Genomic DNA, 26,701 nt, shown 5'->3' with positions numbered 1-26,701 from the left:
CTTCACAGAAAAGGTTATCAAACATTGGCACAGGCTGCCCAGGGAAGTGGTGGAATCACCATCCCTGGAGGTATTTAAAAGATGGGTAGACGTGGTGCTGAGGGACATGGTTTAGTGGTGGTTTTGGCAATGTTAGGTTAATGGTTTGACTCATAAAGGTCCCTTCCAACCTCGATGATTCTATGATTAAATGTTTCAGCGTCCATATTTGTGCTTTTATTGTGGCAAATGATACAGCCATTTCTGCACTGACAAAGCTGCCAAAGGAGCAGGTAATGCACTCATATTGTCCAACACCAAAGGAAGGAATCTTCATAAATACTAGAGAGAACAAAGGGGAGTCATGGTCCTGGAAAAAGAATGGAAATCTGCTGAAAGCTGAGTGAGTGGCCTGCTTAGTGAGTACTCTTACCCCTCTGACCCTCTTCTCCGGCCATGTTTTAGAAGCAAAAATAGCTCTACTTGCTTCTAGGAAATGTTTCTGAACAGATGAAAACGACACACCGGAGTGGCTTGATTACTCTATTTTCACAGCCAGCTTAAGGGATCAAGCTCTAGAAAACTGTTGTGACATTTCAGCTGACTCAGGTCATGACACAGTAGTAGGCAGCCAGAAAAGGCAGACCACACCTTTCACTAGAAGTTTCCATTTTCTTTGTATTAAGCTTGATGGCAGAATTTTGGCATAAGTCAGCCTTGGTAATGCAGGAAATTCAGAATCATGCTCTAGTTTGAAGTTCTTATTTTATGTGCCACCATGCTTGTGATGGCTATTTGAAAAACAAACAATCCATCAAAGCACCTCACTCTGACCCATTTTCAGCAACATGAGGCTGTGTACTCAAAAGTCAGGTTATTCTCACCATCTGATGTTTTGGAAGCTGCCTTTGTGGCCTCCTGCCTCTGTCCAATGATTTTGCAAGGAGGAATTTCAGCTCCTAGGTGCACCTGAGAACACCAGAGGTCAAACCCAATGCCTAAATAGCCAAGTTTCTTTGAAACCCCACAGATACTGCAATGCACACAACCATCTAGGTGTAACTGTAAACTCTTCAATAACACCCCTGCTGGTAAATTGGCCAGAAAACGGAGATACCTTTTACACTTGATGGCTGATCTCTAACGGTCTTCTTTCATGACCCAATGATACACCACTCTTTTTTGAGACTGTGCTCACTTCTTTGCATACAGCAAGAAGCTTTTGAATGAGAAAGATAAGACCTCCCAAACCAGATCATCCAATAGAGATTTTAGTGACTTCAAAAGTGAAAAAGTTTTTTGCTTTTGTTTCTAAATGCAGATTCGCATGATTTAGCTGGGAAAGTTCCCATCCAAGTCCCGCTACTGAAGCAGTAATTGAAAAAAGCTCTTGAATTTCTAGGGAGAACATTCCCTAGAAATCTAATTAGAGAGAGTGCAATTTTGCCATCATTCTTAAATTTATTTACAAGTTTAAATGTTTTATACACTTCAATTTACATAGTAGGGAACTTGGTATTACATTTTATAACAATTTACAGTGAATAAAAAGAAAACCAATATGCATAATTAAAATTAACCTTTATTACTGCAAAACAGATGCCAAATATGCAGTATATTTCTGTTTCTGTTGGCATATTTCTAAAATACATGTACAACTGTAACTAGTCAGCCTAGACATTTGGTATACTGTTTTATAACATTTGGAAGGTCTCCCACACTGCACTGGGATGTCACTATAGTAAGCTGACAAAATAGGCAAATAGAAAGTTATCTTGGTTTCAAAAGAAAAAAAATGCACGTGCTTTTACTAAAAAAAACTAGGTAATAATCAAGCATTACACTCAGAAAATTCTAAAATACTATGTTACTTTCTAGTTTTAAGTGTAGCTACCACTTTCCATTCACATTTATTGGCACCAGCCCAACTATTTTAATGTCCAAGTATGGTAACCTTCAACATTAATATGCTAATAAAGGCCCTCTCTGCAACAGAAGTTTATAGTCCCAAGAGTCGACAATTAATTGTGCAGAAAGATTATGATCAAGATGTGTTATTCCTAAAAACCAGTTCCATGAGATCAGAATACTGGCATATAATTGCTAGCAATCACTTTCATTTGACTGGAAACTGCTTTTGTTTTCAAAAACTTATTATCTTAGAATTTCCAGAGGTTTCTTTAAGGGCTGAAAGAAAAGGTTTTATTTCCCTACTTCTACTGTAGAAAAGAACTGGGAATGTTATTTGAAACAACACACACTTCAAACATTTTCTGAACTACTCTTTAGTGAGCAATATTGCCCTCTTTGAAGAAATTATCTGTCGGATTATCAAACGCCCGTACATAGTATTAGTAGAAACTAGTTCTGTAGAATCTCCAGCAGTGTAAAAGCACTGTCAAAGCACTGTCATCCATCTACTGCAGTAATAAAAAAAAATAATCTAAATCTTGTCAGCAGCACATCAGAGGTCACAGGTATTTCTCTTATCCCTGCCACATTTCTGCCCAAAACGTGGTCCAAAGAGGCTTAGACGTGTTTAGCCTGTTGGTTTTGCATTAAAATTTCTCTCCCAGCCATACACGTGTGTATTTTAACCCCAAGAGCACTGAAAAAACAATCACTGATGTTTTTTTTCCTCTAACATGGAGCTCCCACAATTCCCTTTAATAGAGATGCACTGTATAGCCGCTTCATTCTTAGAGATGTTTTGTTACATTTCTAAGTAAGAAGTCTTCTTTAAAAGTGATCTCTAGCCTCAGAGTATGAGCGTGGGTTAGACTACGTACTACTATTTTACAAATCAATCTGTCACTATCCATAAAACATTCCACAGCTCGTGTTGTGGGGTATCACTTCAAACGCACATGCAGCAGGATGACCCAAGAAGCTATGCCAAAACACACCAGCATATCTGCATGTTTTTCTTTACAGCTTCAACACATTTGACTAAACCAAAATGCTGAATTCAACCCTGAGATTTATCCTTCTGAATAACTTCTTGTGGGAAGAGTACAGGGAGCAGAGGATGAGGAACTTGCTTTATTTTGTGTGTCTTACTCTGATTAGACACAACAAATAGATGAGTAACAGAAGCTCACAAGAGACAGAATAATATTAAAGTGTCACTAATGCCATACACACATCAGGAAGGGGAAAAGAAGGCTATGCTGCGTAAGACTACTGCATTGCTAGATGTACATTCTTCAAATTATCAGTTGCTGTATCCCAGAAGTTATCATCTTACTTCCAGTTTTTTTCCCTCTAGAACAATTTGGATTTCTTTGGCATCCAAAGTCTCGTATTTCAATAAAGCTTCTGCTAAATTCTTGTGTTCTTTTGCATGAGTCTTCAGGATGTTCTTTGCTCGTTCATACGAGTCCTAATATTAAAAAAGGTGGAAGGAGATTTTGAGACTTCAGAACAAAACAGCAAGATTCCACTTTAAAAATTGTTTCCAGGTAAATACAACATGAAACACATATTTAAAGTTGTGCCTTACATTTCATAGCTAGCACAGCTCTTGTCTCTCAAAGGTTTAAAGTCTAACTGACATAATTAATTAAAAAAAGCCACAACAAACAACCAAACTTTATACCACCTTTGCATTTTACAGAAGTAGGACTAAAAATAAAGTCCTTGAGACAAACCTCAGTAGTTTTTACATATGACTTGGAGAAGACTTAATGATTTGAAAAGTTGCCAATTAAATTAGTATTTGATTTTACATTATGAGCATTCAAGGAATGTTCCTCAAAGACTCATGTTTTTAAAAGCTTATCAAACTCTCGAAGTATTATGTACTTTTAGAAAGCTGAAAGCTACCCAAGTCCCAGCTGCTGCAAGCAGATGCACATTGCCAGCATTACCAGCTTCAACTTTAACTTCTAGTTCTACACAGATAGTTCTTACATGACCGAGTCAGTTTAAAACAGCTACAGCAAAAGTGTTAAATGGTTTAAATGTTATGATATAAATAATTCTCCTGCCTGTACCAAACAAATTCAGATTACCACAGCAGTGATCTAGAGTTCTGTGATTATCAAATGTTAGAAGTTTCCTTAAGCATCCGACACTGATCACTGTGAGGAAGAGGATACTGAAAAGGCAACTCTTTGATCTGATATGGCCATTCCTATGATTCTATACAAAAATATTTAGCTGCAAGTTATGAAATGTAAGAGTAACACAAAAAGATTCTCATTTGTTCTAAAAGAATTTACAGCCATACGTTTTTTTTCTTCTAATAATACGTTATTAATTGAATATATTTAAAAACCTAACACCAACAACTTGTTTCTCACTACTTGAGCATGACAATCACCAAAAAGTTTTGATATGCAGAGATTCAGAGTTACACCTGCATTAAAGGCTTGGGAATACTTCCATACACCTGTGCCTTTTCACCAGTATGCATCACCAAACTGAATAATCAAGTAAGCTGATGCTCAATTCATCTCAAAATAAATGCATCAGAGCGGAGGACGAGAGAGAATCTTACCCGTAGAAGTGTTCTTACTTCCTGTTCAATTGCAGACTGAGTTTCAGGGCTAACTTTCCCCGTATCAGTATAGGTCATAACACCCAGCTAAACAATAACAAAAAAATCTCGTATCTTCCACTTTTGCAGTAATACACATAAAACACAGTAACAGCTTTATCACCTATTGCTTCTACTTGCAAAAAAATAAAAACATTAATCAAATGCTTGCTGAAGTGCTTGTGACAGAAACAAGCAAAGCAGCCTATCCATCAACTACATAGTTACTGCAGACTTCAACAGGTCACAGTACAGATCCCAATTAAGCGTTTTCTTATTTAAAAAAACTCAAATCCCTAGACTACCAACACTTAATGGGTAATAAAGATGACTAAAGAAGTTTCTTTAGAAGCCTAGAAAACTCAGTGTTGTCACCCCCCCCAACCCCAAGATAATCCTCAATTGTAAAATGTTTGGTTTTATTATAAACATTTTCTGCAGACATTAGTAATTTTCAAGGTAATTTTGAGGTGAAGATCTTGCAAGTTAATTTTTAAACTGTCAAATATACAGGTTTTTAAGTTGAGTTCTCTGTAGCAGGGCCAGTCATAAGGCTTACTTTCTTTTTTGTCAGAACTACTTAGTCTCTGTGACCACTGGCAGACAAATAGGCAGTTAGTTACAGAACAGAATATTTCTTTGTGCCGTACAAATATTCAGGGCTGATGATACTACCTTCTCACTCATTCCAAATCTAGTCACCATCAGTTTTGCAATTTTAGTAGCGTTGTCAAAATCACTGGAAGCACCTAGATAGCAAACAGATTTAAATCAGTTATTGAAATCAAGGTAAACATGCCAGTCCACAAGCTCTGATCAAAAATTCTAACTACCAGTCAGCTGACCTGTTGTGATGTGATCACTTCCAAATATGAGCTCTTCCGCTACTCTTCCTCCCATACAGACATCCATCTGTGCAAGCAACTGGGATCTGGTTTCACTCCACCTGTCATTTTCTGGGAGTAAAGATACCTGTAAGATACAGAACCGTGGTCAGGTAACAACAAAGAGGAGAAATACTGAAATAATCTGAAAAATACCTTGTTTGTATCCAAAGCAGATATAAAGACTTTTATGCAACAATTTGAATGCTGTGGGCCTCCTAGTCTACACAATCATCAGGTTTGCTTGGAGGTGCTTAGTCTACCAGCTGAAATTGCCTCCTACAGGCCATGAGCACCATATAAAATTAAGCCACTTAAGCCAACACCAAAAGAAATAGAACAATCTATTCTATCAATTTCTCCTTATTCACTACACCTGTACTGGGCCCAAATCAACTTGCCTGGATTCAGGCCAGTTTTCTTTAACTGAACACATTAACTTGGATGAAGTTCAATAGAAACACAGACATAATAGAAATATTTTTCTGTTCAAAAGCTTGGCAGCTAAAGGCAGAAAAGAAAAAATTAGGGATATCTATGCTAGAAACATGGTAGATAACCACTTAGGTTTAGAAAGAGCCACACAGGACAAGGAACAACTTGATAAAGGATGCTTCTGTTAAAAGTACAGTTGAGCAATGTTTGTGCTTTCCAGTCCTTTAGACATTCTTCAAAGTTTCGCTATTGGGTGCTAGTTCAACTGCAGCAGAATCATACTTACTTTTCTTTTCCTTGTATATGTGAACTATTATACTAGCATATGCTGTTTTATTTCAAACTGAAGGAAGACAGCTTTCTATCACACAGAAAAGACAACCAGTGAGTTTTGCAAGAAATTGCTCATAACCAAGTACTTTAACATATTACAATATGCACTAACATAATTACAACAAATAGAATTGTTGGCAAATTCCTCAACAGCACTAAAGCAACATAAAATTCTAGAAATACTCACATGTCCAAGTGTTGTTCCTCGTGTCATGATTGTAGCCTTGTTGATGGGCATTGCATCCTTAGTATAATATGCGATGATAGCATGTCCAGATTCATGGTAAGCGGTGATGGTTTTGTTTTTCTCATCAATTTCTACACTTCTACGTTCAGGACCTTAAATGAGGGAACATTAAATAAACTTTGTACAGATGACTACCACAATCCACACGTTACATTTACTCACACAGAACACAAAGTAGCTGAGGAAATGCCATGTAAGCAAAATTAACTAACACTCATTAAGGGCAAAATGTTTACAAGTAGGATTTTAATGTCTACAGTGGACCTAAATATACTCCACTGACAAGTTGCTTTTAAAGGAAAAGATTCAAAATTCAGTCTGAGTATCTGAGAAAATTCCATTTCTTCTCTCAAGTATGAGCAGACCAGATTTTTAGCGTATATATCTCAGATGTTTAAGTTTTGTGTTATCATGTGACAAGTTAGTTTAACAGAAGTTACAGGTTTCTGGTCATTTATTCTCTCCTTTCCTTTAGGAATAAGTAGGGAAAAGGTAAGAAATCAAGCTTGTATCTTCCTCTAGGGTCAAAACCAACATGCAGCGTTTCTGATTAAAAAAAAAAAAGTATCAAGCCTTAAAGAATCTATCCCATTCTAAATTTTACGTACTACTCTCTGGTCTCAAAAGGTTCTAATTCAGAATAAACTAACAGAAGACTTATTTGTTTAAAAAAAAAACAAAAACAAAAACCAACAGCATAAAAATTTCTCTTTCTCTGTAGAAGTCTTAATCACGAAAAAATCAAGAAATCTTAATCAAGAAAACCCCTGTGTACTGTAACACATATGTATGTCTTTACTATAAATTCCTACCCATTAGAATTTTGTCCTTGGAGAACTCGAGCTCTTTCATGGTAACCATATCTTTTCCATCAACAGCTGCCTTTAAGGCAGCTTGATTTACAAGATTCTCAAGCTCTGCTCCAGAAAATCCTACTGTGCCTCGTGCAATTATTTCTGGATCAACAGCTGTGGGGAAAAACAAACAAACTTGTCATTAGGGTACATATTGCTCCTGAAAAAGCTTGTATCATGAATAAATACCACGAAATGATAAAATTATAAGCAAGAATCATGTTCCATTAAAAATAATGTGTTAAACAAAACATTTTCAACTTTAGAAGAAATAAAGCCTAATTATTAAGGCACTATGAACTGCTGGGAACTAGAAGGAAACGCTGCCCTCAGAAAACTTTTGTAACACTATATACTAGGCATTTTTTTGTGTTCTTTACTGAGACACATGGTAAAGCCACAATTGCTGATGGAATAAAGGACTATTACATGAGTGGGCTGATCCAGTATAAAAACTGTTACATAAAGAGATATTACAGTAAAATATTTACTTACATGGATCATACTTTATTTTATTAAGGTACCACTTCAGAATTTCTGTACGACCTCTTACATCAGGCTTCGGAACAGTAACTTGCATATCAAAGCGACCCGGACGTATTAAAGCACTAAGGGAAAAGACAATTTAATACATTGACTTAAAAATGCTGCGGTAAACTGTTTCTAACATATATAAGGAACAAAAATCCACCTGATATTTCTAGAGACACCTACATAGACTATGTCTGGTGTGCACATGCAAATGCATTTTTCTTATCCATTTGTAAAAAGACAGATGAAAGATGTTTATTACCAACCCATTTTGAAGGGGTTTTTTGCATTTGAAAATTTTGCATTGCAAACAAGGAATGCAACTAGTCAATTTAAGTAGAAAAACTTCCAGAAATTTTAGATGCTTAGAGGCATATTACTTATTTCTCCATATTTAACTCAACAACCTTTTAAATGCCAAAAACTGGTCAATAAACATCCTTTTTAAGAAGGAAAAACCCCAGCTATAACACTTAATACTTGAAGATTATCACAAGCAACTTTGTTGTTGTTGTGGGGGTTTTTTGTTTGTTTTTAATACATGTTCTGTAGAAGTGATCAATACATTATACTCACTTATCTAATGCTTCAGGGAAGTTTGTTGCACCAATAATAACAACACCTTCATTAGGTTTAAACCTGTATAGAAAAAAAGAAGGGTGAGAATGTTGGAGGGGGGGCATTTTTAGAGACAGAATTTACTTTTTTTTTTTGGTCAATAACTACTACTGCTTCTTATTTTGGATGAGCTCAACTGGGCAGTCAAAAACACACTGTCAAACCACAACATGTGATCCAAGAATGAACACAAACCCAGCAACTGGTTAAAAACATGCCCTGATCTCAGAGTTGAACTGCTACCTTTAGATATATAGCCAGCCTAAAAAAGAAGAAATTATTTAAAATAATTGCAGCTATTGTATTACTACAACTCAGAAGCTTCTATATTCTTTACAGTAAGGCCATTAATACTACTGTTGGCAGTACTAGAAAGTGGTCATAAGAGCATCTTAAATTTGTATCCTTAAAAGCATTAAAAAAAATATACAAAAAACAAAGCTGTCAAGGAAGAAAAATTCACCCAAATATTCAAAATACCAGTCAGTCAAGCACCTTCTATGCCCTCAGAATCCATATATTTACCCATCCATTTCAGCAAGAAGTTGATTAATGGTCTGTCTTGAATAGGGATGCATTGGAGATTCAATTCTCTTGCCACCAACAGAGTCCAACTCATCAATAAATATAACGCATGGTGCATTTGCTTTTGCTTCCCCTGACAGAAGAAGAATAGTAGAAGGACATTTCAACTACACAAAAGAACAAACAGTATATCATGTAATTTAGGATTCTGCCATTTCTATTACTCTTGGATTATAACGTGTCCTATTAGACATCACCAGAATGGTCTTGATGCTAGCCTAAGAAATGAAATATATTTTTGAAATTAAGCGATACAAAGAGAAGCAGGGTTCTTCATCTCCACATCAGTTTATTCTTATCATGCTACAAAAAAGAATTAGTAAAACAGATTAAGAAATTCATTGTATTTTGTATAAACTCCCTACAACACTTTGTTTCATAGGCTTGGATAGAGAACGTTAATCTATTAAATAAAAATAATACAAAATGTGATGGGTCTAATTGTGAACTTACTTTAATAGAACCTGCTTGTGATTTAACAGTGAAGACCTCACCCTCAAGTTTACAGGTATTAAAAAACACAGAATAAAAATGCAGTAATAAAATTTAAGACCACTGACTGGTACATGCATACCAGGATGCAACTCATCTCACCCAGCTAGGCATGTCTGTGACATTGGCAGTCATGTACAAGTCAGTCATCTAAACTTCTATAGTCAACAAAGAAATGCACAATGCACATTTTAAGGTACAACGCATGTTACATTTTGCATCCGTTCCATGTGAAGAAATCAGTTCTACAAATGCAAACTCTCATTCTTCCATTTAAGAGACAAGGTGGATTCCCCCCTTCCTGATAATATTTATTTGCATACCTAAAATAGAAAGCCTCTGCTGTGAAAGTTATTAATCTAAATATTAATTTCTAAAGTTTCATTATAATGCCCTTTATTCTGAGCCTGTTGATGGGCATAAGAAAGGAAGTCTCAGCCTGGTGAGATTTCATCTTTGGGATCGCTGTGATCCCATAAAGCTGTAATTCAGAGAAAGAAAAGAGACAATATAAAAGTATGAGGGAAGTAACTGAGAAGGCTAATACTATATTTTATCTTAAGTTTAGAATTTAACTCAAATTTACAGTAATTTACACATGACAGTAAGCAAATTACAACTTAAAATATTCTATTTAGTTTATAGAACGTTACATTTCTAATTAAATTACTTCTGTTCTCTCTGGGAGTTGTTGTAAGATCAGTTATAATTTCTGCTACAATTTCATCTGACAGCTAACAAGATTCTACCGTTAATGGATACTCCCAGGATTCTGAGATTTACCTACACAATTAAAGTTTTATTTATTAGCCTCATACACTACTACTTTCCAGTAACCAGAACTGTACCTAATCAAACCTTGTAAACAACACTGAATACTTAATCTCACATGTTAAAAGATTTCAAAACCACAAATATTTAACTTACTGAATAGGCTTCGGATGCGACTAGCTCCTACACCAACAAACATCTCATCAAACTCTGATCCAGATGCATAATAAAATGGAACATCAGCTTCACCAGCTACAGCCCGTGCGAGAAGAGTTTTACCAGTACCAGGTGGTCCAACCAACAGAATACCTAAAAAGATAAACAAAAAACCAAACACCACCACCACCAAACCCATTCAGTCTTATTATACAAGTACTGTTTCTTCTGTGCATTAGAAGAAACAATTTACACTTGGCTTCAAAAAGCCATTAACATTCCATTTCAGATACTGCTCATTACTTGCAGCCTGAGGAAACTTCCTGTAACAGATCGAGATAAACCCTGATCTGTATTGAAACGATGACAAAGATTCGTAGGACTATCAAATAAAAACAGAAGCCCGAAGTATTCTACAAAGTCACTTCTGAGTTTAGCATCTGAATCCCTAACAGTGTCTTCTTCAAACTGACATTTTCTTAGCCATTTCTGAAAGTAGAATTTTACTATTTTATTTTTTTTACTTAAATAAATTTTTTTTAATTTAAATAACGGACTTTAAACAGTGTAGAGCACTAGCAGGAACAGACTTATCAGGTTTACATATTTCAGATTCACTTAGCCTTCTACTATGATCAAACTTTATCATCCTTTTAAATAAAAACATCTGTTTCTGAAGTGTCTAAAGCAGTTAGCAAGCACTAAAGGTGCTGAAAGCTGTACAGAAGAAATAAAGGCCTTATAAGAGGTCAGTTACATAAAAACCCCCTGCCTTTCAAGATAAAGGACTAAGGCACAGTAAGTTTTGTCTAACCCCAACATATTAATTTGGGCAATACAGGTTCTTTTGGGGACATTTTTGCATTATCATAGAACCACACAATAGTTTGGGTTGGAAGGGACCTTCAAATGTTACCAAGTCCAACCTCCCTGCCACGAGCAGGGAGATCTTCAACTACATCAGGGTGCTCAGAGCCCCGTCCAACCTGACCTTGAATGTTTCCAGGAGTGGGGCATCTACCACCTCTCTGGGCGGCCTGGGACAGTGTTTCACCACCCTCAGCATAAAAAAATACTTCCTTATATCTAGTCCAAATCTTCCCACTTTTAGTTTAAAGCCATTACCCCTTGTCCTATCACTGCAGGCCCTACTAAAAAGTCTGTCCCCATCTTGCTTATAAGCGCCCTTTAAGTACAGAAAGGCTGCAATAAGGTCTAAACTTCTGTTATGGATCTTTCTCAGATGAAAAGAGGTATAACAGAATTAAAGATTTTTGTAACGGGAAGCTGTTAACTTTAAAAAAAAAAAGATATCCCTACAGAGACAGTTAAAGGAGGGGGGAAAAAAAATACAGACCTAAAAACCTCTGGGCTACATAAAGTTCTACTCAAAAAGGCATTAACACCAATTATACATAACTTTATCAGTAATTTTTTTTTTATACTATGTTACGTTCAGTGACAAAGTAAAAGAATTTTTGTAGTTCAGTACATCATCTCTAAAAGGTTCACTTGGGACTTCAAAAGAAATACCAATTCTTAACCCTGCAAAGAAGGCTGCTAACAACAATAAACACAGCTTTGGTTTTTGAAAGGCTTTTTGCCTGGAATGTACAGTCCACTGCTTTGCTCTGTCATAGCTTATTACCCCTAACGTTTCTATCGAACTTCTACCACATGTAAGATCTATCCAGGCATCTTTGCTTCTTCTGAGTATCCCAGATACCTCAGATTCTCTATGGGGACAGGCAGTAATGACTAATTTTTACATATGGAGGACCGAAGGTAAGACAGGAAGCATGCAACGTAACTACCTTCACCTCCACTCCCGCACCCCCAAGTACTTCATTTTTAAGAGTATCCTTTAATAAAGAAGCTTTCACAACTCTCTTTGAAGATTTGTTTGTGCCTAAAATATTTTAAGCAAACAGGGAAATCTACTACCTATGTATAACATTATTTCACGATTTTTCCCAGATACAAACTAAATACAACAGTAGTACGGAGGCCCATTTTGGTTATATACTTTTTTGATTCCTTAAGTTAAGGAAAAAACCATTCAGAAGCTAGGCTGTAAATTAGTCATTCAGCATAGAACAAAGCTACAAAGACAGCCATGGCTACATACGATTTTCACTTCTGCTGAGCAATGATTCTTACCTTTTGGAAGTTTGCCTCCTAGTACAGTAAATTTATGTGGATTTTTCAGGAATTCCACAACTTCTTGTAATTCCTGTTTAGCTTCTTCAACCTACATGTTAAAAACATGCCACAAAACACAACTAAGCATTTATAAAGTTTTGCATCTTTTTTCTAAGTGAGTTTTGTATTAGAGACTTAGACAAGTTTAAGTCTCCAATTGCATATTGATCAAAAATACACAACAGAAAGTGGAGAATTTGTGTGGATACCGCGTGTCCATGAGTTTAATTCAACCTATTTCCTAGAACTGTTCATAGGAATCAGTAAACACTAAAGTTAGTAATACTGAAGGAATAACCAAACAGGTCAAGACCAGATCTGACCAACAAGATAAATACAGAATCAAAAATCCTGCATCAAGATATTAGTCTAATTAGTTAAAAAGAGGTTAATCCTATCTGCCCAAGGGGAGGAGAAACTAACAGACAAAGAACAGCTGAATAGAAAAAATAAAGCTATCCCATCAGCAGTGACATGCCCACTTCTTTCTGGGAATCTCTGTATCTTCTGTCCTAGTATCAGCTGTCCGAAAGAGAATGTACTAAGAGAGAAACGATCAAATGGCATTACCATCTTCTTGTATTGGTCAGCTTCTGCGAAAAATAGATTCACATGGTACTTATGGCCTGCCTTTTGCTATTCTAGCCTTTAAAAATGTGATTCAACAAGTCGAGGGTGCACCTTTTATAAGGTATTAAATGCCACAAAGATATAAAATAGAACAAGAGTGGTTAAACCCTCCTTGATCTTGGACTGGTGAATACATATAAGACTTCAGTTCATACAAAGAAATTTCTTCAACAGAATAAGACATCCTTCAGGCTCACAATGATTAGTTAAGCAAGAACTCACACACACTTTACTTTTGAACTTACCCCTTTTACATGCTCAAAGGTGACATTTTTCAACTGGATTGGATCAACCGCTGCATCAAAGATACTCGATGTTCGAAAGCGTACTAATAGCAAACGGCAGATGATGAACAAGTTTACATATGAAGTCATTTCATTCCAAGACTGAACTTTGCATTGAATGCATACCATTAAGCCACTAACTTTACATACGCCCTTTTAAAAGGGGCATGTTTCCGACAAGTGTCTAGCAAGAGTAAGATTTATTAAAAAACCCAAATATTTACAATATTTGCAGTTAATTCAGTGATGCAAGTGCTTTTTAGCCATTTGTCGTACAGAAAGCCCTGCATCCAAAAGCAGATACACAAAACCAGCAGTTGTTCTTCAGAGTTTCTGCACATACCCTTTTTGAGACCCAGGCAACAACTTCGCATGAAACTGAAATTCTCCATTTACATTAGCTCAGCCTTTGATCATTCCGCTATTTCCAACAGATTTCTTAAGATGACAATTTGGCCATGCAAGTACCTAGTTGCTATAAACTACGCTGTGAATACGATAAAAAAAAAAAATCAAACCATTTTGCCTACTGCTGATCTAGAAAATGCATCACCTAAATTCAAAGACAAATACATAACTGGTGAACAGTCTGACTTCTCTGCTTGGTTCTATTTTTTCACCAGAAGGATTAAAATAATTATATTAACAGACAAATTTTTTGTCGCTATAATAATTTTGTCACACTATTGTCTGAAAAGCAATAAATAACTCTTCTCTTTCATTAGTACATTGAAATGTTATCCTAAAACAATCATAATGTCAAAACACATTTAATTTGTGCTAAACTTGCAGGAAGAAACAACACAAGTGAAGCAGAGGGGAAAAAAAAGTTAACTAACCAGCATCAGAAAAGGAGCCTTTCCCAGGTAAAAATGACGAATATATGGCAAGATAAAAACAAAGAACAAAGAGAAAGAAAGAAAGCAAACGTGATCTTCTTAAGGAATCTGTAAAAGAAAACAAAAAGAGTTTTAAAATGGGCTGAAAAAAATTACTTTCTGAATGCAAAGACAAGATACATGAACTAAAACAACTTACCAAGTGTTTTTTGCAGGAATACCTGTGCTTTCAAAAAGCCTTCTGCAAAACCAGTTTTAAAAGCATCCTGGTGTGCCTCTGGGATGTTTTTTGTTTTCATTAGCGTATCTAAGTTTTCAACATCAATTCTTCGCTTCCTCAGGATAAAGCCCTGAAATATTTGCCACAGCAGCATTAGTATACACTAAGTTTTAATACGCAGTTAGCTTACTACCTGGCTAGCATCGGTGAGGGGGAAAAAAAAAATAAATTAAAAAAAGCACGTAATTCAGACACTATGGAGTTAGTTAGACGACACAGGGCAGTAGCTTGAGTGTGGAATCACAATGGTTCGAAGCAGGGGCAACCTGATTTTTGCCAAACGGATCAGGTTCAGAGCCCTCCTGAACCCCAGTTCCAAACAGAAAATGCAGCCTAAGGCAGATTTGTACAGCTAGCTTTGTACACTGGATTCCGTGGGAGTTATTAGCTTAAGGTTTTTGCTTCATGTAATCAACTTAAATTATTTCCAAATGTGAAATATCTTCCTAAGTATAGTTTTGATAGAGCTTGAGCAAATGCATCTCATACACCCTACCAAATTCAAGAGCAGCACCGCATGGAGCTAGCTCTGGTTTATCTTCATCCATGGTACACTTAGTCCACAGATGAAATAAACCACATATGCCTAGAAGACGGGGAGAATTCAATGCTAATTTACACACACAATCAGATCAAATGCTTTATTAGCCTGACTTCTGTACAATCTATTAGAAGCAAAGAGTACCTAGGTTAATTTGGTTTTCTTAAGCGCTTGGCTACCCCAAGCCTGGACAATTATCTGCTCAATTAAAAGTATATGTGTGAGTTTGTAACCCATAGAAACACTGAGTTTAAAAGTTTTGTATCTTAAAAATATCCTAGCCACAAGTAAATTCATACTTAGAGCATCAATCACAGGCTGAACTGCTTAAAAAAAAAAAATACATTCTTGTATGTTAAACTAGCTGTATTTCTGTTTAAAACATATACTTCATTTGACTCCAAGCTTTTTTTAACCAAGACACAAAAACAGAATACAAAAAGAATTTTACTTCTAGAGTTTAAAACTCTGAAACTACTATCCTAAAAAATTCAAATAATCTTTATGATACATGAAGCAAATCTGTGTATTAATAAGAAAAACAGTATGTTGTCATTAGCTCAAGTTTTGAATTAAGAAGTTTTTTCACACACTAGTGAAACAAAACATCCTTGGTAAATTGTTAAGGTTTATTCAAGAGAACAAGATGGTCTGAATATGTCCAAAACAACTTCATAATGCTACTCACATTTACCTTCAAAAGTGAAGAAAGTGAATTTTTGGTTTCTGTTAATTGTTCAGATGTTGACTGCAGGCGTCTTGCTCTTGATCTCAAAGTCTTAAAGGACCGTGACTGTATGTAAACTTAAAACAATAATAATAAAAAAGTTAAAAACTATCCATTACTACCACTACAAAAAAAAAGCCTAAGCGATTTCAGAAACTGTTATATTAAAAAGACTATTGTGATTGAACGGAATGTAATTTCCAAAAATATCCACAGTAGAAAGTGAAGAGAACTGCAAACAGCAATCTGTTTAAGATGCCTGACCAAAAAAGTAAAAAAACAGAAACCTGTATGAAAGGTACTTCTGGATCTAACAGTAATAAACTGGATAAATAAAGATTTTAGTACTGTAAATGGATAGTTAGGTCATCTAACTTGTAATCTAAACTTGCAAGCACAATGCTTACTGTTTTGCAATATATTTTTCCCATAAAAATTTTGGTTAAAATAATCAGGACTTGATGTGAATTATAGATAAACCCCATCACCCTCTCAGGGAACAGAAAGATACGGCTGAATTAAATCCAGGCAGGCTAGCAAACATGAAACATTCAGAAGCTAATCCAGAAGGATGGGAATGAAGGTTCCTGCTCTAAGATAAGCTTTGTCTAAAAGCTCAGCTGATAAGGTGCCCTGAAGAGAACTGGAATGGCTTACGTGTGCTGTTAACTTAGAAACCAATAAAAGAAATGAGACCATTTATATACTTTTTATATATATATAAAAAATAATATATAATGATATATTATTATATATTCTTATAGCACTACATGTCATATTCTATCACACCAGAAACCTTGCAACAGAGATTTTATCACATAAATCACAGACGTCAATAATACGCATCTCCTTTCACTACTATGTTTTCAAATAATCACCAATATTAGCCAGTTACATAGTTTTAACTGAGCCTTCTGTTATCATAGAATAGCACCAGATAAAAGGAACTTCTGGAGGTTACCTAGTCAAACCCCTACTCAAAAAAGGTGTAACTTCAACATCACATCAGGTAGCTCTGGACCTCATCCAGCTCAGTTTTGAAAGTCTCCAAGTCTCAAACTGGAAGAGGGTAGATTTAGATTAGATACGAGGAAGAAATTTTTCACTATGAGGGTGGTGAGGCACTGGCACGGGTTGCCCAGGGTAGTTGTCAATGCTCCATCCCTGGAGGTGTTCAAGGCCAGGCTGGATGGGGCTTTGAGCAGCCTGGTCTAGGGGGAGGTGTCCCTGCCCATGGCAGGGGTTTGGAGCCGGATGATCTTTAAGGTCCCTTCCAACCTAAACCATCCTATAATACTATGATTAAGATAACACAACCTCTCCAGCCAATCTGTCTCAGAACTTAGCCATTCTCATTGTGAAAATTTTCCAACAGGAATTTCCTTTGCTTTTACTTGTTAATTGTTGCCTCTTCTTTAAGGTGTACAAGAGAAGGGTAACTAATATGACTCCAAGAGTAATTAGATCACTCCTTGCCTTCTCTTCTGCTATTTTTAAAACCTCAGATCCTCCAGTTTTCCCCATACATTAAATGCTTGAAAATCTGGACCCTGCCTTGTGGGTCCAGATAGCCCATCACTGGGCTATCTCTATTTTGTCAGCATCTGTCTCTCAACTATGGGACACAAAACCAGACACAGTACCCCAATGTAGCATTAGAAGAACTGAAGAGAGGACAATACCTGAACTCCCCGAGTTCCTGATTATGTTCTTGCTAATGCAGTCCTGTTGTTACCCATCATACATCCAGGAGTAGTTTAAACCAGTCACCAAACACCTTAGAAAGTTCATCTGGATGAATACCAGATTCAACGTATTTACTGATTCAAAAGCAGTCAGCTCATCTATCATCTTTTAAGAACACACTCCACAAATACTGACATCTTTGAACAAGATTCTATAGTTACACCATGTTTACTAACTTAATTCTGGAAACACACTACTCAAATGCAAAAATAACTTCATGATTTAAAGTGTTAGTATCAATGTAAAGTTCCTTCTGGAAGTTTACCAGCATTTCCTGAGTGACACCTCTATAACAAAAGTAAAAATACTCTCCCAGAATAAAAAGATACTATAGAGATTAAAAATAGCATAGTTTATTGTTTTATACCTGGCCAACACCGAACATCTGAACAGAAATTTTGGAGGGGATTAGGATGCTGTCTGTACAAACAAGATGAGCGTAAAACACTGAAGACATCCACAAAGCCTGTAAAAAGATACAGCAAAGTGTAAGTACACCCTACATTAAATGGCAACTAAATATTTGCTTCTTACATAGCTTGTTTTTTCTTTCTTAAATATTCATTCCATTTTACTACAGTCCTTCAGGCATCTGTAATTAAATTAACCATTACCAGTACATAGACAGTTAACTTACGTCAGGCACTTTGCATAACACCAGAATTTTTTCTAATTGGGATTTCCAAAAAATATTAGTATGCAGAATCTTGAATTTGAAGCTGTATCTGGGAGGGAAAACTCTGCGCATCTGTAGAGAGCTGAATAAATTTATCTAGACTGGACAGGAATCCAAAGACTTTCATAAAACTCAAGGACCAGCATTTAAGCAATCATTCAGTTTCAAAGGCTTTAAAGAAGAGATTGCTCACGGGCATTTTAAAACAGACTGTATAACATACGAAAACATTTTAAACTATACTAAGTCTACATAAATGTACAGTCCTTGAGCAATGCAGAAACAAGAATAAATAAATAAATGAGCATCACAGTGAAAAAATTATTAGCAGATTCTATTTCAAGCACACTAGAGACTGTAAGTAAAGTGGACTTTCATTTATCTGTTGTTTAGTTACTAACAGTTCAAAGAACTCATCCTCATTTAGCAGGTAAGAATTACTTAAGAAACATCAGAGACCTGCAGTGGGAGAGGGGAAAAAACTGAGGGCAAGCCTACGTATGCTCTCTTCCATAATAATTCAGAAGTTAATGTAATCACAAGAAGGGTGTGGTTTTTTGTTTATTTTATACATTCTGAGAAAGTTCCTACATCAGTTAGACACATCTAGGAAAGCAAAAAAGAACCCTGAATGTTCCTACTGCATTTTTTGAAGTTATACAATTGTAATAACAGCTGACAAGCTAACAACTGAAATACTGAGGCACTATGGGAAGGAGGAAAAAATAGATTAGCTACTAATTCTACAATGCTGTATATTCCACAATCCTGAATATTGGATAATCTAATACAACATAATTATGAACACATTAGTTTAAAAAAAATACAAACACTCTTCTCACATTACGCACAAACACGTATCAATAATAACAGTCATTGATAGCATGCAGTGTCACCTACACCAAAGGTACACGCTTGAAGATTTAGTACCGCCCTTGCCTGTGGCAGTTTTCCACCTATAACCTTGCCTTTTCAACTGTGAATGAAACAACCAGTCCGGTGAGCTTTTACCTTCATCTATGAAAGCTTTGAAGCATTTGCAACTTTTCTGTTCACATTTAGGAAACTGCCTCTGCGCTAATAAATAAACCACTCTCGGTTTATTTCAGCAATTAAATACTTTACATGGACTGTTAACAGTTAGCCACCCTGAATTCCTTTCTAATTCAGACAAGTTTAATAGCATACAACTTCAATTCCAAATTTGAAGAAACAATTCTAAAATCTGGGTTGAATTTTCTAACATTTTTAAGATTCAAAAGCACCACTCCAGAGGCAACTTGTATACAACAAAAAACACATTAATATTCTTTTTATTAAAGATTTTTTTAAACTATGAGTTATCTACAGCACAAAAGATTAAAGAATAACTGTGTTTACCGTTATAATCTAAGTCTTATCAATTCTCATAAGCACTTTACTCAAACATACCATGCTTATTTTCAAAGAAGGACTCAGCAGAGATGTACGATGTATGCCACTGTGAAGAGATCTTGTTTTCTGCACAGTAGCCAGGAAGCAACCTGTTCACCAGTTCTTTGAAGTGGTAAGCTTTCAAATCAGACAGTCCTAGATCTCTTAAATTAAGTACAGACTGCAAAATAGAAATAATTGTTCAAAATTTACTGAAGATTACGTTAAGGAAAAAAAAAAAGAATTTTGGCTTAATACAGCACCTATATTTCACAGTTCAGACTGAAATAAAAAATTTCTAAATGAAGATAAATGAATGAAAGGACATGATTAAAGAAAGAATATTTGCTACTGTCAATGCACAATAACTTTTCCATTTGCACGCATTGATATTTTCATTGTCACAGTACATTTATGACAAATATATTTTCTTCCCAACTCAGTCTTTTTAACACCTTCCTGCTCCCTGATAGAAGCAGACACAGAAGAAAATGCAATTTTCCAACACTTTCTACTCTTCATGATAGAGCAAATGGAGAGTGCAAGGGGGAACGGTGTACAGCAATATCCACCCACGATACTTCATCCAAGTGAGCAAACAGGAAAATCCCCCAATCTCTTTTTTTTGCCTTTTTGCAGCTAGCACAGATTTAGCAGCACAAAGACTGGATGTTTAAAAACTATACCCAGAGTTAGAATCGTAAAGAGCCACAAGCTGGGCAGACACACAATGAAAGGCAAAAGCTTCTATAGAGAAAAGGGTATTAAGATCTGGGATTTCCTACAAAGCAAAGAAACTATGAAAAAAACCAAAGAGATACGACACATACACTTGAGTTACTAAATAACTAACCTTGATCAAAGTAATTTTAGTCTTGTATTTTACAGATAGAAAACCATCTTTTTATGGGAGACTATGTTTTAAAAATACTGTTTGGTTTGGATCCTTTAAAATATCTATTAGCCTCTCAATATTGCTTCTGCAGTAACATTTTCTTAACTGAGAAGTAAATATTGTATTCTAAATGTATTTGCGCAGGTATTTAATTTTTGATAGTTAGAACATTATGAATTATATTTTTTTCTTAAATTGTTTTTATGCAAGCTTTATGTTTATCTACATTCAAGGTAAAATTAGATTTCCAATAAAACGACATACATGAAAAATACTCGAATAAAATGTCAAAAGAAGCACTTTTAGAACAGATTCCAAGATGCATCCAGAATACCACCATATTCAAAATGTATAATTTAAAATGGATTTCTTAAGTAAACAAAGTATTCTGTTCTAAAGGCTAGGGTAGATTGCTTCCTGTCCATTTATATTCAAAATAAGTACAAATACATTTTTAAATGTCATCTGACTTTTATACATAGTTTAAAGAGTAGATCAAGCCTTCCTACTTCAGCTTAGTAATTGCTTGGAAAGTTACTGAAGGAGGGAGGGGTTAAAAAAAGAATTTAAAAAGTAACATTTTCTGTGACCCTTCAGAAAACATTACTACTTCCAAATACAGTTTTAACTTCACAGCAGAGAGGCTTCACGTTCTCAAATAATGATTTTTGCCATTCTAATAGTTCAACTTTATTCAATATTAGAACTGCATGTAGTATGTCAGTATTTGCCGGTTTTCAATTTGAGCTTATTTAAGTTTATTTAGGTTTATTGTAGTCTAATCAACTTGCTTTAAGAACTGTCTTTAAAAATAGTTTAATTAAGAGAAACTTTTTTAATTATTATTTTTATACTTTTATCATGCTAGGAGGAAGCAAATAGGTGTATGATGAATTAGAAAGGAAGTATTAAATATGAAAAACTCTCCGTATTTAGAGGATTCTCATGCTGAGTAGAAAGACAAATACAGAACTGAATAAATAATCCATGTCTCTCGCTGAAATCGATTTTTACTATTAGAAGCAAACACAGAATCACCAAAAAAACCCCACCCAATAATGGAATCACAACACAGGGATGATTAGTACAATCCATGCTGATTTCCAAGAGTTCTGCAGTTAGTGAAAGACTCCATGTTTTTTGTCCCAAACATTTCCTCAGTCATAAAACTTGTTGTAAGAAATGAGTCGAAAGAGAAGTGGCAAGATCTGACACTGCTTTGCACTTTCTGTATCTTGATTTTCAATGTAAAGAACAAAAAATACCTAATGATAATGAAAGATACTTACACAGAAATATAAGAAAACATGCAAATATGCTATTTAATTTCTCAAAAAACCCCAATATATTTTAAGTTACAGTCTGTTTTCTCATAAGCTATAATGAAACAAACTTTGCTAGAACTCAGAGTGAAAAGGTAATTAGGGGTTTATTAACAGAAAAGTTATTGTTGCTTTGGAGCAAGAAACATTAAGTTGAAAGTGAAAACAAATCCCCTCCTCATTTGCAAACTGCTAATGAGACAAGTACTAGCATTTTTTCTTATTAACAAAATACTGTATTTTCATAGAATCCTTACTGCCAAAGCACCAATTGACTGAAGTTCTGTGAAAAAGCTACATTCTATGTGTCAACATTCTGTTTCATTTTGTCACATCCCATTATTTTATAAAACAAGTCAAATATTAAATTCACTTAAATTGACATTATTTGGGTTTATTTCAGTTAAAAGCAAACTACCACTTTTCCCAAAGGTTTTTAGTACCTCACTCTTCTGAGGATCATGCTCCGGGGAGGCGTCCCTCTGGACAGGCTGTACAGATGCTGTGCTGGCAGCAGTAGTGGAGCTTTTTGGTGAATGAAAGGCATTGATAAGGTGACTCAGAGGAACAGTAGCCTAGGAAAAAAAAAAAAACCTCAGGTAATGATTTAAGCTTGTTTAAGCTATTTAAACCTCCATTCCAAACCCTGACTTATAATTGCGTATCTTGCACACTGCCTTTTAACTGAAGACTTCATAATAAACCACATGAACTTAGCTGCAACACCACAGGTTAGCTGATATCTGTTTAAAGAAAAAAGAAAGTTTAAGTATGCATGACAGATTAGAAGCTCACAAAGCCTGGGCGGGGTGGGGGGGGGACGGGACACGACACACATCTACATTTCCTGCTTTTCAAACATAAGCATGGTTTAAAGAAAATAATCACCAGATTTGCAAATACCGAAGTAGGTACAAGTCACAGGAGATGCAAAGACTGCCCTCAATTTGCACTTAAGACAATGTTCAATTACAAAAAAAAAAAAATAACAGACAACTTTTAATGCATTGTTCTCAGCTGCAACAGCAGAGGAAAAAATTGCTACCACTTTCAACACTTCCTTCAGAATATTTTTTTTTTCCTTTTTTTTTTTTTTTAATGTATGACTTGTTTGCTGTGTTACATATGCGCTGTTGCAACCAGATGACAGAACAGTAAGGACTGTTGCTGTCTTCTGACAAATATTACAAACTTAACAATCACTTAATGCAAATAAAATACAAAACTGTGTGAAACTGAATGTTTTTCCTCTGTAGTCACAAGCCCCCCGTCACAATCAATCAATTTACATTCCAAATAGGTGTTTTTTTCCTCACATAGCAATAAAAGACAAAAAATGAAACACAAGTAACATGGGGAGAAAAAGAGGAAAAACAGTAATAGATGACTTCGACACTGAAAAGCATGCAAATTGACACCATCTGTTGAAATCTTTAAAACCTGTTTATAGTTACTCTCATTCAGGAACTTTCTCTTCTTTGGAAGAAGTGTTCACTTAAAATAATCCTGAGCCTGTCTTGGTGTTTGCCAAGGCAAAACTAAGATCACCAGTCTGATAAGACTTCACAACACAGCCACTGAAGAGAAGTAATGTTCTTTAAACAACATAAACAGAAAAAGAATGGTAGATGAGGTAGTCCATCTATTTAGCGGTAGGCCTGAATTTCAGACTTTAATATGAAATATTATAACATAGTAAATTCCAGCTTATCCCTGGACAGTTATCCAAGCAACAGATCTCATCAAGCCGGTTTCCCTGGAACCGACTTGAACAGAAAGCTCTGTAGCTGCTTTTGAACAGCGTTGAATCAACATTTTACTAATTCAGAGATCACCGTTCTTGAGTACTACTGACTCTTGTATTATTTTCCAAACAACACCTATTTTCATCTATAAAGTAACGTTTTTAGAACTTGAAATATCTGTATTTTTTCCTGCATTACACAAGTTATTCCAAAAAGCTTCCTTTATGTTTTCTTCCTTGGGATACCACTTTAGCAACCTACCTAAGTATCAAACTAACCTAAACAAAGCATGTACACATATCACAGCCCATTCCGCAGTTCAGCAGCGCTCAAGTCAGCTCAGTTATGCCACCTCATGAATCAGTATAGAAGCCTGGGCGCACCACATATCACGGCCCCTCCTCTATCATATAACTATATCTATTGTGAATATATGGTACAAATAATTCCAAAACTTCCAAAATGCCTCAGTCCCATTACACAACACTAGGGAAGAGAGCTGGGGTGCAACTCTTGCTGCTGGAACAATACCTGACTAAACCTCTGCCTATGAATGTCCTTCTGCAAGGCTTCCACCTCTGTGTTGACTAGACAGAGGATTAAGAGAGATAATGCTGTGAGACATGAAAACTGCCTCTGAATTAACTGCCCAAAGTTATAATTAAACTCTCGAAGTTTGTGGTAAAACCATAAAGCCTCCAGAGGTCAAAGCCAGCATTCTAACCACTAACCAAGCTCTCCTCCTTCATTTCCCACTATGAAAAGGTGGGATGACACGTTCCTAAAAATATCTTCACAAGTTCTGTCATTTCACTATACTAACAAAAACAATTAACACATTTTCCACATCTGGAAAGAACAATCAAATCCCACTGTGGGTTAAAACTATCACATACTAATCCCCCTAACACAAAACATAAAACCACTGGTTTGCATCAAAGCCCACAAAACCCACAAGTCCCATCCTACTCACCATCTCATAAAACATGCCTTTCTGACTGCCCCCAAACTGTTCTATATAACAGATAATTGAGGGACTTTCCCTCTACTAACTCTTAGAAATTATACGTAATTTCTTTTCAGTTTTCGCAACAACCTGTAACAATTAACAGCACACCTTAACTTTAGCTGTAATAACACACACACCCCTCCTTGCTTCTACTTTAGAAACAGATACTGAAGGCGCCACCTCGAGGTTAACTTTTTCATTTCGCATTTTACAAGCTTTTATTGTACCTTCCCCTCCGTTTACGCACTTTTTGCCCAGACAGGACCCCAGGCCGCTGCAGCGCCGCCCCGCCCCGCCCCTCTCCCCCGGGACCCCCGGTGCCGCCCCCGCCTTGTACCCCCCGTACCTCCATCGCTCACGCCCGCCTGACACTCGACAAGGCCCCAGAAACGTGGCAGCCGGGATCTCGGCTCCTCCCGCGGAGGCTCGCAACCCCGGGGACTCCCCGCTGCCTCCGCCCGGCACCGCTGCCTCCACCCGCACACGGAGCGGACCCCCGACCGCAGCCCAATGGAGAGGGGGTCCCGAGCACGGCCAACTGCCCACCGCGACGGGCCGGGGCCGCCGCCGGTGCGCCCCCCCCTCACCTGAGGCTGCACGGTGGAGAAGGAAAACATCCTCCCGGCGGGGACGGCGGCGGCGGCGACCACAGGCGCCTCTTCTGCTTGCCCGCCCAGACGCAGAAGCCGTGCCCGCCTGTCAGCCTGCGCCGCTGGGTCGCTGTGGCAGCTGCCGCCGCCGTCGCCAGCGGGAGCGCCCCACGGCTCCGCTCCTGGGGAAAATGGCCGCGCCCCACGACCGGCAGTGACCGGGCCGGAAGCTGTCCCGGAAGCGGCTGGAGATGGTAGAGCTTCCGGGTCGCCTCTCCCTTCTGGCTCCCCTCCCGCACACACCCCGCGCGCAGCCGCCGCCTGGCAACCAGGACTCTTGTTTTCCCACCGTCCCCGGCTACGCCACGCGCGGGATCAAACCATCGGTGACCGGGGGAGACTGGGGGGCGAGGGGCAAACCACCCCCCCGGGGCGGGGCGGGCAGGGAGGAGGGGCGCTTGGAGCCCGAGGGCTTCCTCAAAACCGGTACCCTGGTGGCGGGGGTCTCCGGGAAGGAATTCCCGGGGGGAAGAGGAATGTGGGAGTGGGAAACGGGGCGGCCGCACCATCCCCAGAGCAAGACGTGCCCGGCCACGCCCTGTGCAGTGCAGCTGCCCGCCGCGCCGGGGGGCCGTGGGCAGCGGGATCCCCATCAGCATAGCCACGGCACCTGGGACAAACTGCCGGAATAGCAACAGAAAAAAGGACGTGGACTTGCTGGAGCGGGGCCAGAGGAGGCCACGGAGATGGTCAGGGGGCTGGAGCACCTCTGCTGTGAGGACAGGCTGAGAGAGCTGGGGTTGTCCAGCCTGGAGAAGAGAAGGCTCCGGGGAGACCTTATAGCAGCCTTCCAGTACCTAAAGGGGGCCTGCAGGAAGGATGGGGAGGGACTCTTTATCTCTTTATCAGGGAGTGTAGTGATAGGACAAGGTGTAACAATTTTAAACTGAAAGAGGGTACATTTAGGCTAGATATTAGGAAGAAATTTTTCACTCTGAGGTTGCTGAGGCACTGGCACAGGTTTCCCAGGAAGCTGTGGATGCCCCATCCCTGGAGGTGTTCAAGGCCAGGCTGGATGGGGCTTTGAGCAGCCTGGTCTAGTGGGAGGTGTCCCTGCCCATGGCAGGGGTTTGGAACTGGATGATCTTTAAGGTCCCTTCCAATGCTAACCATTCTTGTGATTCTATGAATACATGTCATTTAGGTCACATCCCTTACAATGACTACTCAAGGTGCCTTCCTGAAGTACTGAAAATATTTTGCAGGGAGTTAGAGTATACCACATTTGGAAATAAACTTTTACAAATTAAAACATGCATCAGTAACCAGATATTATGGGCACATGCTTCTACGTATGGCAGAATTTCATCTTTGATA

At 37.5% G+C, this 26,701-nt stretch overlaps 1 protein-coding gene across 3 annotated transcripts; it reads right to left on the bottom strand.

The window, feature by feature from the left end:
* Window positions 1-1,543: 1,543 nt before the first annotated feature.
* Window positions 1,544-25,557, bottom strand: YME1L1 (YME1 like 1 ATPase). Of its 3 annotated transcripts, none has more exons than XM_054192718.1 (19): window positions 25,322-25,557; window positions 22,424-22,555; window positions 19,782-19,944; window positions 18,042-18,140; window positions 15,890-16,005; window positions 14,580-14,730; window positions 14,381-14,488; window positions 13,503-13,585; window positions 12,586-12,676; window positions 10,426-10,578; window positions 8,947-9,079; window positions 8,380-8,442; window positions 7,768-7,880; window positions 7,231-7,386; window positions 6,359-6,510; window positions 5,365-5,491; window positions 5,195-5,268; window positions 4,481-4,567; window positions 1,544-3,361 (listed from the first exon to the last, which is right to left on the bottom strand). In XM_054192718.1, exons 1-19 carry the CDS (start codon window positions 25,349-25,351, stop codon window positions 3,218-3,220), a joined length of 2,175 nt encoding a protein of 724 aa, XP_054048693.1. In that variant the 5' UTR covers window positions 25,352-25,557; the 3' UTR covers window positions 1,544-3,217. The 3 variants fall into 3 exon arrangements, with proteins under 3 accessions (XP_054048693.1, XP_054048694.1, XP_054048695.1); XM_054192719.1 differs by having other exon boundaries at window positions 15,896-16,005; window positions 25,322-25,556; XM_054192720.1 differs by lacking the exon at window positions 25,322-25,557 and adding an exon at window positions 25,081-25,267.
* Window positions 25,558-26,701: the final 1,144 nt, after the last annotated feature.

This window comes from Rissa tridactyla, chromosome 2, assembly GCF_028500815.1.
Source record: "Rissa tridactyla isolate bRisTri1 chromosome 2, bRisTri1.patW.cur.20221130, whole genome shotgun sequence".
Taxonomy (NCBI): Eukaryota; Metazoa; Chordata; class Aves; order Charadriiformes; family Laridae; genus Rissa; species Rissa tridactyla.
Note: the sequence above shows the minus strand (reverse complement) of the source record. Positions and strands in the feature narration are given on the sequence as shown.